General features: G+C 45.8%; 1 protein-coding gene across 2 annotated transcripts in view; it reads left to right on the forward strand.

Annotated features, from left to right (window-relative positions):
* Window positions 1-15,773, forward strand: part of LOC126213595 (facilitated trehalose transporter Tret1-like) — a 54,826-nt gene that overhangs the window by 10,526 nt on the left and 28,527 nt on the right. The window contains exon 2 of one of the 2 annotated variants that reach the window (XM_049941456.1): window positions 15,393-15,508. In XM_049941456.1, the coding sequence (XP_049797413.1) occupies window positions 15,406-15,508 (103 nt within the window). In that variant the 5' untranslated portion in view covers window positions 15,393-15,405. The remainder of the gene's footprint in view (window positions 1-15,392; window positions 15,509-15,773) is intronic. The other variant, XM_049941457.1, reaches the window with a different exon arrangement.

Raw genomic sequence — 15,773 nt, forward strand, 5'->3', positions numbered from 1 at the left:
CCGACGTTTTACGAGTTTTTTTATTTCATCAGAAAATACATTTATCGGTTGCATCTGTAACCAATTTTGCACCGCAGCAATGACGCCTTCATCACTTTCAAATCTTCTTCCCTGTAGTGCTTCCGTTAAGGGTTCAAACATGTGAAAATCGCTTGGAGCCAGGTCTGGACTGTATGGTGGATGCTCCAGCACCTCGAATCTGAACTCCTTTATCGCGTCGGCTGTCCGTTTGGCAGAATGTGGGCGAGCGTTATCTTGCTGCATGATGACACCTCTTCACAGTGTTCCACGACGTTTCGATCTGATTGCAGGTTTTAATTTCGTACGCAACAAATCCACCATACAATACAGACCTGGCTCTAAAGCCTCGTTTACACTGGGGCGACGTCTGGTAACATTGTAGCATGCTACGGAAATGTGGCATGCGTCGTCTTGTCGTTTAGTTCTAAATGTTTTGAAATGCTTACCTACTACATAACACTTTTTCAAAATTAATAAGCAAACATATTAATAGTTAAACTGTATTAAAAACTTTCACTGTTAGGCTCCACAAATTTAAATTATGTGTGAAGTTTTACTCCAGTGCGTGGGAAATAAAAATCCCAGGTTGGGATGCATAAACTAAAACCAGATGAGGGGATGGTCTGATGCAGAGGGAGGGAAATCCCCGCCATCCCCCTCTGCAAATCTCACACTTTTTACCCTATCTGTAGCATAAGATATTAACTAGGAATGGTCAAAATAAATTTGGAAATCAATTACATTGAAAAAACTAAGCACAGAATTAGACCTGGTGCTATATTCCTTAGGACTGAGGACCAACCTTACACGTTTGTGGAAATGCAGATTATACTCATGCATGTTAATGGTAATGACACAAAAACGAAAACAAAATGAATTTAAGGAGGCAGATGGCGAAACAACAAAGTAAAGAGATGCCAACCTGCTTCGTCACAGCTGATTTCCTGTCAGAGAGGTCACAGCTTGTAGTGACTGGCGAGAAGTTGTCGAGTAAAATAGAGATGATTTCTGGCGTTACCCAAGGTAGTGTTATAGACCCTCTGCTGTTCCTTATCCGCACAGACGATTTAGGAGACAATCTGAGCAGCCATCTGAAGTTGTTTGCAGATGACGGTGTAGTTTATCGTCCAGTAAAGTCATCAGAAGATCAAAACAAATTGCAAAACGATTTAGAAAAGATATCTGTATGGTCAGAGGATTCGTTTTTGACCCTAAATAACGAAAAGTTTGGGGTCATCCACATGAGTGCTAAAAGGAATCCGTTAAACTTCACTTACGTGGTAAATCGGTCGAATCTGTTGTTGTTGTTGTGGTCTTCAGTCCTGAGACCGGTTTGATGCAGCTCCCCCATGCTACTCTATCCTGTGCAAGCTTCTTCATCTCCCAGTACCTACTGCAATCTAAATTCTTCTGAATCTGCATAGTGTATTCATCTCTTGGTATCCCTCTACGATTTTTACCCTCAACGCTGCCCTCCAATACTAAATTGGTCATCCCTTGATGCCTCAGAACATTTCCTACCAACCGATCCCTTCTTCTAGTCAAGTTGTGCCACAAACTCCTCTTCTCCCCAATCCTGCTCAATACCTCCTCATTAGTTACGTGGTCTATCCATCTAATCTTCGCCGGCCAGGGTGGCCGTGCGTCTCTAGGCAATACAATCTGGAACCGCGCGACCGCTACGGTCGCAGGTTCGAATCCTTCCTCGGGCATGGATGTGTGTGATGTCCTTAGGTTAGTTAGGTTTAAGTAGTTCTAAGTTCTAGGTGCATGATGAACTCAGAAGTTAAGTCCCATAGTGCTCAGAGCCATTTGAACCATCTAATCTTCAGCATTCTTCTGTAGCACCACATTTCGAAAGCTTCTATTCTTTTCTTGTCCAAACTATTTATCATCCACGTTTCACTTCCATACATGGCTACACTCCATACAAATACTTTTAGACATGACTTCCTGACACTTAAATGTATACCCGATGTTAACAAATTTCTCTTCTTCAGAAACGCTTTCCTTGCCATTGCCAGTCTACATTTTATATGCTCTCTACTTCGACTATCATCAATAATGTTGCTCCCCAAGTAGCAAAACTCCTTCACTACTTTAAGTGTCTCATTTCCTTATCTAATTCCCTCAGCATCGCCCGACTTAGATCCTCCTTTCAAGACACTGTCCATTCCTTTCAACTGCTCTTCCAAGTCGTTTGCTGTCGAATCTAAGGGTCGTAAATTCAGCTACAATACGAACAACTTAAACTAGAACGAAGATACAGAAAATGTTGTGGGGGAGACGAAGCAGAGAATGGGTTTTATTGACAGAGCACTCAGAAAATGCAACATAGCTACTAAGGATACTGCCTACACTGCGCTTGTCCGCCCGGCTTAGAAATACTGCCGCGCGGTGTGGGATGCTTATCAGATAGGATTGACGGAGTACATCGACATAGTTCATAGAAGGGCAGCTCGTTTCGTATTATCCAGAAATAGATGAGAGAGTGTCACCGACAGGATATATGATTTGGGGTTGACATCATTAAAACAAAGGCGTTACTCGTTGCGATGGTATCTTCTCACGAAATTTCGGTATCCAACTTTGTTCTCCGAATACGAAAATACACCACGAAGATGACGTGCTACAGACGCGAAATTTAACCGACAGGAAGAAGATGCTGTGATATGCAAATGATTAGCTTTTCAGAGCATTCACACAAGGTGCTGACGTGAGGAAAGTTTCCAACCGATTTCTCATACACAAACAGCAGTTGACCGGCGTTGCCTGGTGAAACGTTGTTGTGATGCCTCATGTAAGGAGGAGAAATGCGTACCATCACGTTTCCGACTTTGATAAAGGTCAGATTGTAGCTATCGAGATTGCGGTTTATTGTATCGCGACATTACTGCTCGCGTTGGTCGAGATCCGATGACTGTTAGCAGAATATGGAATCGATGAGTTCAGGAGGGTAATACGGAACGCCGTACTGGATCGCAACGGCCTCGTATCACTAGCAGCCGAGATGAGAGGCATCTTATCCGCTTGGCTGTAACGGATCGTGCAGCCACGTCTCGATCCCTGAGTCAAGAGATGGGGACGTTTGCAAGACAACAACCATCTGCACGAACAGTTCGACGACGTTTGCAGCAACACGGACTATCAGCTCGGGGACCATGGCTGCGGTTACTCTTGGCGCTGCATCACAGACAGGAGCGCCTGCGATGGTGTACTCGACGACGAACCTGGGTGCACGAATGGCAAAACGTCGTTTTTTCCTACGAATCCAGGTTCTGTTTACAGCATCATGATGGTCGCATCCGTGTTTGGCGACATCGCGGTGAACGCACATTGGAAGCGTGTATTCGTCATCGCCATACTGGCGTATCACCCGGCGTGATGGTATGAGGTGCCATTGGTTACACGTCGCAGTCGCCTCTTGTTTGTATTGACGGCACTTTGAACAGTGGACGTTACATTTCAGATGTGTTACGACCCGTGGCTCTACCCTTCATTCGGTGCCTGTGAAATCCTACATTTCGGCAGGATAATGCACGACCGAATGTTGCAGGTCCTGTACGGGCCGCTCTGGATACAGAAAATGTTCGACTGCTGCCGTGGCCAGCACGTTCTCCAGATCTCTCACCAACTGAAAGCGTCTGGTCAATGGTGGTTGAGCAACTGGCTCGTCACAATACGCCAGTCATTACTCTTGATGAACAGTGGTATCATGTTGAAACTGGTTGAAGCTTCATGGGCAGCTGTACCTGTACACGCCATCCAAGCTCTCTTTGACTCAATGGCGAGGCGTATCAAGGCCGTTTTTACGGCTAGAGGTGGTTGTTCTGGGTACTGATTTCTCAGGATCTATGCACCCCAATTGCATGAAAATGTAATCACATGTCAGTTCTAGTATAATACACTCCTGGAAATGGAAAAAAGAACACATTGACACCGGTGTGTCAGACCCACCATACTTGCTCCGGACACTGCGAGAGGGCTGTACAAGCAATGATCACACGCACGGCACAGCGGACACACCAGGAACCGCGGTGTTGGCCGTCGAATGGCGCTAGCTGTGCAGCATTTGTGCACCGCCGCCGTCAGTGTCAGCCAGTTTGCCGTGGCATATGGAGCTCCATCGCAGTCTTTAACACTGGTAGCATGCCGCGACAGCGTGGACGTGAACCGTATGTGCAGTTGACGGACTTTGAGCGAGGGAGTATAGTGGGCATGCGGGAGGCCGGGTGGACGTACTGCCGAATTGCTCAACACGTGGGGCGTGAGGTCTCCACAGTACATCGATGTTGTCGCCAGTGGTAGGCGGAAGGTGCACGTGCCCGTCGACCTGGGACCGGACCGCAGCGACGCACGGTTGCACGCCAAGACCGTAGGATCCTACGCAGTGCCGTAGGGGACCGCACCGCCACTTCCCAGCAAATTAGGGACACTGTTGCTCCTGGGGTATCGGCGAGGACCATTCGCAACCGTCTCCATGAAGCTGGGTTACGGTCCCGCACACCGTTAGGCCGTCTTCCGCTCACGCCCCAACATCGTGCAGCCCGCCTCCAGTGGTGTCGCGACAGGCGTGAAGCGTGAATGGAGGGACGAATGGAGACGTGTCGTCTTCAGCGATGAGAGTCGCTTCTGCCTTGGTGCCAATGATGGTCGTATGCGTGTTTGGCGCCGTGCAGGTGAGCGCCACAATCAGGACTGCATACGACCGAGGCACACAGGGCCAACACCCAGCATCATGGTGTGGGGAGCGATCTCCTACACTGGCCATACACCACTGGTGATCGTCGAGGGGACACTGAATAGTGCACGGTACATCCAAACCGTCATCGAACCCATCGTTCTACCATTCCTAGACCGGCAAGGGAACTTGCTGTTCCAACAGGACAATGCACGTCCGCATGTATCCCGTGCCACCCAACGTGCTCTAGAAGGTGTAAGTCAACTACCCTGGCCAGCAAGATCTCCGGATCTGTCCCCCATTGAGCATGTTTGGGACTGGATGAAGCGTCGTCTCACGCGGTCTGCACGTCCAGCACGAACGCTGGTCCAACTGAGGCGCCAGGTGGAAATGGCATGGCAAGCCGTTCCACAGGACTACATCCAGCATCTCTACGATCGTCTCCATGGGAGAATAGCAGCCTGCATTGCTGCAAAAGGTGGATATACACTGTACTAGTGCCGACATTGTGCATGCTCTGTTGCCTGTATCTATGTGCCTGTGGTTCTGTCAGTGTGATCATGTGATGTATCTGACCCCAGGAATGTGTCAATAAAGTTTCCCCTTCCTGGGACAATGAATTCACGGTGTTCTTATTTCAATTTCCAGGAGTGTATATTTGTCCAATGAATACCCGTTTATCATCTGCATTTCTTCTTGGTGTAGCAATTTTAATGGCCAGTAGTGTATTTTGCTGACACCGATCTATATAAGAGAAATCAGAGCTCGCACGGAAACATATAGGTGTTCATTTTTACCGCGCGCTGTTCGAAATTGGAATAATAGGGAATTATTTTGAAGGTTGTTCGACGAACCCTCTGCCAGGCACTTAAGTGTGATTTTCAGATATCCATGTAGATGTAGATGTTAATAGCGATCTGGTCTGCGTGTCCAAAACAGAACAGCAGCCAATCTGCGTGGCTATCTATTCCGCAAGACGTCTCGTTACCTTTCGGCAGATATGTGCTAGCACATGCCTATGTACAGGCCACGCTATCCCTGGAAGATACCATACTCCGTCAATCCTATGTGGTAAGGATCCCAGACCGCGCAGCAGTACTCCAAATGAGGACGGACAAGTGTCGTGTAGGCGGTCTCTGTAGCAGATCTGTTGCATCCTCTAAGTGTTCTGCCAATAAAAAGGTCTTTGGTATGCCTTCCACGTAACATTTTCTGTGTGTTCTTTCCAATTTAATTGTTCGTAATTGTAATTACTAGCTATTTAGTGGAATTTACCACGTATAGATTGGTGTCATTTATAGTGTAACCGAAGTTTAACGGATTCGTGTGGATGACTTCACACTTTTCATTATTTAGGGTCAACTGCAATTAACACACCTTACATACCATCAGAATCGTATCTGATCAATGTAACTCCATCTTCTGGTGGAGTATGGGACTACGGCTGTTCAGTGTTTAATAAAAACAATACCAGTCGCCATTGTATAGGTTTATTTCTAGGCAACCAGTTTCGACGTTACACTACGTCATCTTCAGGCCTAAACTGTGGAAGATGTAACAGAGAAATAATCACATATTGAAATACAGAGCATATTGACTAAAAGAATCAAGTGCTGCACATTACTTTACGTAATTAGAATTATACAGCGATGTTTTATCACAGCAATAAATCATATTGAAATACAGTGTGTTACATGTAAATTTCCTTAATTACAAGATCTCGGTCTTAATAAAACTCCATAATACACTGTAATATACACTACCAGATTTAATTAGTTTTCATACATATTGTAAAATCTTCAGTATCGTCATGTATTGATAAAACAGAAGTATAGCCATCGGTCCAGCATATTTATTGTCTTCAAAACGTATGACTCTACATGGCAGACGCCTTGTTTAGTCAAAAGGCGAAAGACGGGTAAGAGGGACCAACAAATCACACGTAAAACAGACTGATGGTTACATTACATGGTTACATTTTGAGCATTTATTGCATTAATGTGGCGTTTACAGGTAATCACGCTGTAACAGCATGCGTTCTCAGAAATAATAAGTTCACAAAGGTATACGTATCACATTGGAACAAGGGAAATAAAATGTGCAAACGTACCTACGTTCTGTATTTTAATTTATAAAACCTACATGTTACCAACTGTTCGTCTAAAATTGTGAGCCATACGTTTGTGACTATTAGAGCGCCATCTATCACAAAGCGAGAAAAGTAGTCCAACTAGAACAGGGCTTCACAACATACGTGCTCGCGGAGCAAGCTGTGAGCAGCAAGGCGCGAGCACGGAGCCAGCGCGAGCACGCTACCCCCACTACCGGACCAGAGGGGAGAGTGGGGAGAGTCACGTGGGGCACACAACAGCTGCCGCCAGTCAACGTAAATCCGCGGCCACCTGCAGGGATATCACTCACGAATTATTACTGCGAAAAATGAAACAAATAAAGGAGAATGTACACGTGCCACATAATTTTATTAGCTTAGTGTATGCCTCTACATTCGCATTAATTTGTGAAATGTTACACAATAAAAGGTGTCACTGAAGTGTGGGATTCTCGGTTACCTTGTACTTTTTGCCCTTTACAATTGCGTCTATGTTCGGAGTAATTGTTCTTGTGCACTGTAGGCGCAACGTGCAGTTTAAATTTCGATCAGACAATGCGTTTCTCAGGCGCGTCTTGTTACATTTCATTGCAGAGAACAGTTGTTCACAAACATACGGGGAACCGAACATTGATGTTATTGTAGCCGCCAATTTGTGTAAACGAGGAAATCTATCCTGAGGGAAGTGTCTGTAGAATTCCAAAATGTTTTTCTTGTTCTGAAATTTGTCTGTATTCTCTGTCACACTGGAGGTCAATAATTTCTAGTTGCAGCTCAGGACGAATCTCTTCAATATTCGCTGAATATGGAGAGGAGAACAGATCAAAATCACTGTCTAGTGCTGTCAGATCTTGAAAGCGTTGATCAAATTCTTCCTTAAGGGCAACTAAACTATGTGAATAACGTTCACAGCCCTTGTAAACATCTTGCACGGATGATAATTTAGGAAAATGAGCTAGATTTCCTGTTCCCAGTTGACTCACCCAAAGCGTCAATTTCATTTTAAAAGTTCGTGTTCGATCTATGAAATGAGTAATTAGCAGATCTTTACCTTGTAGTGAAATGTTCAAAGCATTCAGATGGCTAGTTAAACCTGCTAAGAACGCGAGATCACATTTCCATGAAGGCTCTTTCAATTCAGGAACACACATGTTATTTATTTCCATGAACATATTTATCCCATCTAATAGGCAAAAAAATCGATTTAATAATTCGCCACGACTAAGCCAGCGGACCTCGCTGTAATAAGGCAGCCTACCATACTGGCTTTCATGCTCAAGAAAGCTTTTAAATTGCCTGTGTTGTAGCCCATGCTTCCTTATATAATTGGTTGTACGAACAACCACACTCATCACATTTTTTAGAGTGATACTCTTTGCACATAAGTTTTCCTGGTGGATCACAAAGGTATCGTCGTTATATTTTAATTGTATTCAAATGCATGTTATTATTATTATGACCGACCAAGTCGTAACAAATCGCGCGGCGTGCGTTTTTAACGATAGCTTTGCACTCGCCCAGCCTTTATTCATGCGTCTACCCAACGGGAGGCCCTAGCCACACGGCATTTATATATAAATATACAGACAGGACCGAAAGATCGATCTCTCTACCGTAACCAATAGAGGCAAATACGCTATTCAAGTTCCGTTACCTCTATCTTGACTCGTATTGTTACATTAGGTTTAAATAGTTCTCAGTTCTTGGGGACTGATGACCTCAGATGTTAAGTCCCATAGTGCTCTGGTCAGCTATCCACGAAACGACGTTCTGTTTTTCGAGTGGCGTAGCGCACAACACGTTACACACTACACGTCGTAAACACGTTCAGTTGTGTACAAGTAAATAGGAAGCTAAACTGAAACAATGGACGTGTGACTAAAAGCTTGCGTAGTTTTATTCAATTGTTGCCGACGCGTTCAGTGTGACAGCGGAAGGAAGAAACCGGGGGCGAGGGAGCAGGAGCATTAACTCTCTCTGCTTGTTCCTCTTCTGTAACGATTTCGCTACGCAGTTGCTTCTCGGTTATCGATTGCACGCAGTTGTGCGGTCAATCAGTGAGACATCATAACTAGATCGAGCTAGAGACCGCCAGTCTAAATTTTTAAAATATTGTAAACATAAAGCGAAAATATGTATCGTCACTAGTTTTTAGTTAAAATACGCAATAACCGTTGAAAAGGAGCCAAATATGCAGATGCATATGCAACATGCAAATGCATATAATCTGGTCTCTAATTATAACACTTAAGCTCATGAAATCGTCGAAGATGACTGCAATGTAGGAACCAAAATTACTAATGTTATGTAGGTCGACATCGCACGATTTTTAAACTACGGAAACTTGTCGTCACGTTTGGCAGTTAGCAGTACACCTTGAGGAAGGCGTCTTGCAATAGTCGCCGAAACGTCGGAATTTTATTGTTGACGCTGCGGCTTCAAACCCAGAAGAATTTTATTGACTGTGACAACGAAGATTAGATGGGTATATCACATAACTAATGAGGAGATACTGAATAGAATTGGGGAGAAGAGGAGTTTGTGGCACAACTTGACAAGAAGAAGGGACCGCTTGGTAGGACACGTTCTGAGGCATCAAGGTATCAAAAATTTAGCATTGGAGGGCAGCGTGGAGGGTAAAAATCGTAGAGGGAGACCAAGAGATGAATACACTAAGCAGATTCAGAAGGATGTAGGTTGCAGTAGGTACTGGAAGGTGAAGAAGCTTGCACAGGATAGAGTAGCATGGAGAGCTACATCAAACCGGTCTCTGGACTGAAGGCCACAACAACAACGTGACAACGGCCGCGGAAGCCTACGTTTACAAATGTAGTGTTGATTTCACAGTTTCAGAACGATCGCGGGAAGGAATTACTTGCATAAAATATCAGGAAGTGTGGGTAGGGAGCGGTTTAAAGTGGAACGACCACATAAAATTCACCATGGGTAAAGCAGATACAAGATTCATATTGACTGGAAGAGTCCTCAGGAAGTGTAGTACACATACGAGGGTCACTCCGAAAGAAAAGCACACTATTTTTTTTAAATCCATATTTTATTGTACATGTTTGAAAGTTAAACAATGTGTGGATACAGCCTTTAGGAACAATATTTTCATTTCTCCACACAATTTCCATCCCTCTCAACTGCCTTACGCCATCTTGCAACCAGCGCCTGTATACCCACACGATACAATTCTGGACCAACCTGTTGGAGCCACTGTTTGGCAGCGTGCACAAGGGAGTCATCATCTTCAACCTTGTTCCATGAAGAGAGTCTTTCAGTTTCCCAAAGAGATGATAGTCACATGGAGCCAGGTCAGGACTGTAAGGCGGGTGTTTCAGTGTTGTCCATCTGAGTTTTGTGATCGCTTCCACGGTTTTTCGACTGACATGTGGCCGTGCATTTTCGTGCAACAGCAAAACGTCCTGCTTTTGCCGATGTGGTCGAACACGACTCAGTCGAGCTCGAAGTTTCTTCAGTGTCATCACATATGCATCAGAATTTATGGTGGTTCCACTTGGCACGATGTCCACAAGCAAGAGTCCTTCGGAATCCAAAAACACCGTAGTCATATTTTTTCCAGCAGAAGGTGTGGTTTTGAATTTTTTTTTTCTTGGGTGAATTTGCATGATGCCACTCCACTGATTGCCTCTTCGTGTCTGGTGAAAAATGATGGAGCCATGTTTCATCACCTGTCACAATTCTTCCAAGAAATTCATCTCCACCATTCTCGTACTTTTCCAAACGTTCGCTGCATACCGTCTTTCTTGATTCTTTGTGAGCCACTGTCAACATCCTGGCAACCCACCTGGCACAAACCTTTTTTAACGCCAACACTTTCAGTATTTTGCAAACACTTCCTTCCCCTATCCCAACGTAGAGTGACAATTCGTTCACTGTGATGTGTCTGTCAGCAGTCACCAATTCGTTAACTCTCTGCACATTGTCTGGAGTGTGTGCAGTACGAGGCCTGGCCACTGTGAGGTCAATCCTCAATACTGCCGTGCGCGCTTTCATCGCGTAACCTGCTTACCCACCGACTAACTGTACTGCGATCGACAGCGGCATCTCCGTACACCTTTTTCAACCTCTTGTGGATGTTTCCCACTGTCTCGTTTTCACAGCACAGGAATTCTATGACAGCACGTTGCTTCTGACGAACTTCAAGTGCAGCATCCATCTTGAAGACATGCTGTGACAGTGCCACTCACGGGAACAGGTTAAACTAAGTTTGAAAACAAGCGGGAAGGATGTACCTGCACACTGTAAACTTTCACACATGCAAAATGAAAACTGTATTTTTACAAAAATAGTGTGCATTTCTTTTGGATTGGATTGGATTGTTTGGGGGAAGAGACCAAACAGCGAGGTCATCGGTCTCATAGGATTAGGGAAGGAAGGGGAAGGAAGTCGGCCATGCCCTTTCAAAGGAACCATCCCGGCATTTGCCTGGAGCAATTTATGGAAATCACGGAAAACACAAATCAGGATGGCCGGACGCGAGATTGAACCGTCGTCCTCCCGAATGCGAGTCCAGTGTGCTAACCTCTGCATTTGTTTTGGAAGTGACCCTCGTATGAAGGAGGTAGCTTATAAAGGCCTCGATCTACCAAAGCCTGAATATTGCTCGTCAGTCTCGGTTCCATACCAGACAGGACAAACAGAGAAGATCCAAAGAAGAGCAGCGCATTTCTTTACAAGTTCAATTAATGAGCGCGAAAGTACCAGAGAGAGGCTCAGTGAACTCCTGTGGCAGACGCTGCATGAGAGGCATTCTGCATCATGGTGTGGTCTACTGTTAAAGTTTCGAGTCCTTACAAGAGTTAACCAATATATTGTTTACTCCTACACTCATGCTCATAAATTAAGGATAATTGCAGAATGTGGGGCCACACAACGTGGTACTACACAAAACTGGCGCTAATAACATAGCCACATAGGGAACACACACGACACAGATCTGTAAGTCCACGGTATTGGTGATAAGTTGAGAAAACCGCCCTGAAACACATGTGCTACAAAACGCCACTGTTTCCTGCGCATGTACCACGACATGAATATGGGATATGATCACCATGCACACGTACACTGACCACACAATGGGTTGGCATACTCTGGATCAGGTGGTCGAGCAGCTGCTGGGGTATAGCCTCCCATTCTTGCACCAGTGCCTGTCGGAGCTCCTGAAGTGTCGTGGGGGTTTGAAGACGTGCAGCAATATGTTGACCAAGAGCATCCCAGATGTGCTCAATGGGGCTTAGGTCTGGAGAAGAGGCAGGCCACTCCATCCACCTGATATCTTCTGTTTCAAGGTACTCTTCCACGAAGGCACCTCGGTGGGGCTGTGCATTACCATCCATCAGGAGAAAGGTGGGACCCACTGCACTCCTGAAAAGGCAGACATACTACTGCAAAATGACGTCCCGATACACCTGACCTGTTACAGTTCCTCTGTCAAAGACATGCAGGTGTGTACGTGCACCAATCATAATCCCATCCCACATCATCAAACCACGACCTCCACGCAGGTCCCTTTCAAGAACATTAAGGGGTTGGTATCTGGTTCCTGGTTCACACCAGATGAAAACCCGGCCAGAATCAATGTTCAGACTATACCTGGACTCGTCCGTGAACATAACCTGGGACCACTGTTCCAATGACCACGTACTTTATGGGCTCTCCTGTGACCAGGGGTCAGTGGAATGCACCTTGCAGGTCTCTGGGGGAATAAACCGTGTCTGTTCAGTCGTCTGTAGACTGTGTGTCTGGAGACAACTGTTCCAGTGGCTGCGGTAAGGTCCCGAGCGAGGCTACCTGAAGTACTCCGTGGCCGTCTGTGGGCACTGATGGTGAGATATCGGTCTTCTTGTGGTGTTGTACACTGTGGACGTCCAGTACTGTAGCGCCTGGACACGTTTCATGTCTGCTGGAATCGTTGCCATAATCTTGAGATCACACTTTGTGGCACACGGAAGGCCCTTGCTACGACCTGCTGTGACCAGCCTCCAGTCGCCCTAGTATTCTACCCCTCATAATGTCATCAATATGTGTTCTTTGAGCCATTTTCAATACACAGTCACCATTAGCACGTCTGAAAACGTCTGTATACTTAGTCGCTGCACCATGCTCTGACATGCACAAACACACCTCTGCATATGTGGACTGCTGCCAGCGCCACCATGTGACGACCGCAGGTCAAATGCACCACATGGTCATACCCCAAGGTGATTTAAACCCGCAAACCGCCCACTAGAGCGCTGTTTCACCATGTATCAGCATTATCCTTAATTTATGGGCATGAGTGTACATACAGGGTAGAAAAAAAATTGTGTTATAAAATTTTTACCCTGGATGGCTGATGCCAGTAGGGACCAAAATTACTAATGTTGTGTAGGTCGACAAGCGCCATTTTTGAACTGCGGAAACTTGGCGCCATGCACTCTGATTGGCCATGGGATTGCCTTGTTGCCGTTCGTCGGTTGACGGGCAGCGCTATGGTTCTAGGTCCACACACACACAAACTTACCTCGCCCCGTCACTGCCCCAACGTGATACGCACACGTGTCCAATAGACCTTGCCATTTGCCTCCACCTCATGTCAGAGGCATTCACACGCAAGCTTTGCCTCAGAGCACACATACGTCACCTGCGATCTAGTCACACAGTAAGCATGGTGGCACAGTATTCATTTGAAGAACGACGAGATATGGTTTTTGTTTATGGACTAGCCGACGGTAACTAGCATGAAGTTCGACGGTTGTATGAGGAACAGCACCCAGCAAGACGCCACCCACACCCACAAACGTTTACAGCAGTTCACGGGTGACTTGGCGAAACAAGCTAGTTTGAGGGATATCATGGTGATGCTGAAAGACCTCGAACACGATGGGATGCTGCATTTGACGAGACTGTTATCGAACGCATCGGGGAAGCATCTATGACAAGTACTCGAGTGGCTGGACATGACGTGGGGGTCACTGATTGGTTTGAGAGATAACGGCCAGCATCCATTTAGTTTTCGCCCTGTCCAAGACCTAAAACCTGTGGCCGACTATGAACAAAGGATAGGGTTTTGCGGTGGTTCAGCAAAGTGTTGCACTTGATCCCGACTTCCTCTCCATTGCGTTGTTTACTGGCGAGTGCACCTTCCATCGGGATGGTCTTTTCAACACTCGAAACGTTCATTACTGTGCAAGGGGAAATCCTCATGTCACGGACACCAGGAATGATTTTCGCTCAACGTCTGGGCAGTCATTGTGGCTGACCATCTGATTGGGCTGGTCCATCTACCTCCTCGACGTACCATGGCAAATAGCCTTCACTTTTTGCAAGAAACTCTACCCGCCCTGCTGGAAGATGTTTCCCTGGACATATGGCTACCCATGTGGTTGCAACATGATGGGGAGTGGATATTTAAATGAACTCTTTGACGGCCAGGTAACTGGCAGAGGTGCTTCTAGGACATGGCCCCCGTGATCACCAGACCTTACTCCACCAGACTTTTCCCTGTGGGGATTATTCGAGGTTGTAGTTCACGCATCTAGAAGCGAACCACCTAGAAACGTTGAGGAATTAATGGATCACATTCAGCATGCCACCAATCACATCAGGAGAATGCCAGGAATCTTTGAAAGAATTCTACAAGTCACCTTTCGACGTTACCAAGCTTGTGTCGCATCAGGGGGTCGCCAGTTCGAGCACCAGCTTTAAGTAAACAATGTCCCTGCTACAAAATGAAGGCTCTTTTCAGGACCGACACAATTTGTAAAAGACTTTCTGTACGTGAACTAACAGCTATTGATGGGTTTGTTTACAGTACATCTTATCATGAAACTACAATGGATGTGTCGGGACCATGGAGGATTCGCCCCCAGGCACCCTGAGTGGAAGACTGGCGTGCTACCACCAAGCATGCGGGCTGTCTCGGATACATCGCAATCTCTGGCAGGCATAGCATTCGAGGTCATGCATTGTACAGAGCATCTGGCAACAGGGTAATCCAGCAGCCAATTGGAGAGTGTGGTGCCAAGTTTCTGTAGTTTAGAAATTTTCCATTGTCGACCTACACAACATTAGTAATTTTGGTCCATACTGGCATCAGGTATCCAGGGTTAAAATTTAGTGACATAATTTTTCTTCATGCTGTATATCTCGCGAGAAGGCCAAGAGGGTAAGATTTGAGAGACCCAAACTCACATGGAGGCTTACCAACAACCATTCATCCCATGAACTGTTCGCGAATGGAACAGGAAAACGAGAAAGTGACACCGGTGCACAAAGTACCCTCCGCCACACACCGCAACGTAGCTTCCTGAGTACAGATGTAGCTGATGATGTAGATCCAGATGTATATGCCATTTTTTCAAAGGAACCATCCCTACATTTGCCTTGTTGATGACAGATGTCTCTCCTGAATGGAATAGAAGTTTAGTCAGATAATTACTGTTACGTGATGAACAACTTTTCGTACTTTGAAGGATCACTGTGCAACATTTCCCTTTCACATTAGTATACTAATTCACGTTGCTTTTACTATTGACACATGCATGTTTGCAATGAATCGTTTTGCCTTTACAGCAGGCAGTACATCATGACCATTTCAGTCGAGCTGGAGATGAAGCCGCCTCCTGAACATGCAGCAGAAGGAAGCCGAAGAGCCAGTAGACTGAGGCAGCACCTGGCCGCCATTGCTAGTAAGTAAAAGTCTGCCAACTGCCTTACACACAGCTGGTCCAATGTGATTGCTCAACACCATATCCCTAAAAATAGTTACACCTAGCAGTAGTGGAGCTGTACCAGTACAAAGACAGTCTGCATTGTTGCCAGATCTTCCAAAATTCAGGGGTCAAGCTTACACTGTTGCCAGATCTCCCAAAAGGGTCAATGTCCTAAGGCAGTTATCCTCTGTATCTTCAAGGCCATGGCCAATGTCCTACTTTGTCAGAGTCCTGTAAGACC

Source organism: Schistocerca nitens, chromosome 11 (genome assembly GCF_023898315.1).
Source record: "Schistocerca nitens isolate TAMUIC-IGC-003100 chromosome 11, iqSchNite1.1, whole genome shotgun sequence".
NCBI classification, from domain to species: domain Eukaryota; kingdom Metazoa; phylum Arthropoda; class Insecta; order Orthoptera; family Acrididae; genus Schistocerca; species Schistocerca nitens.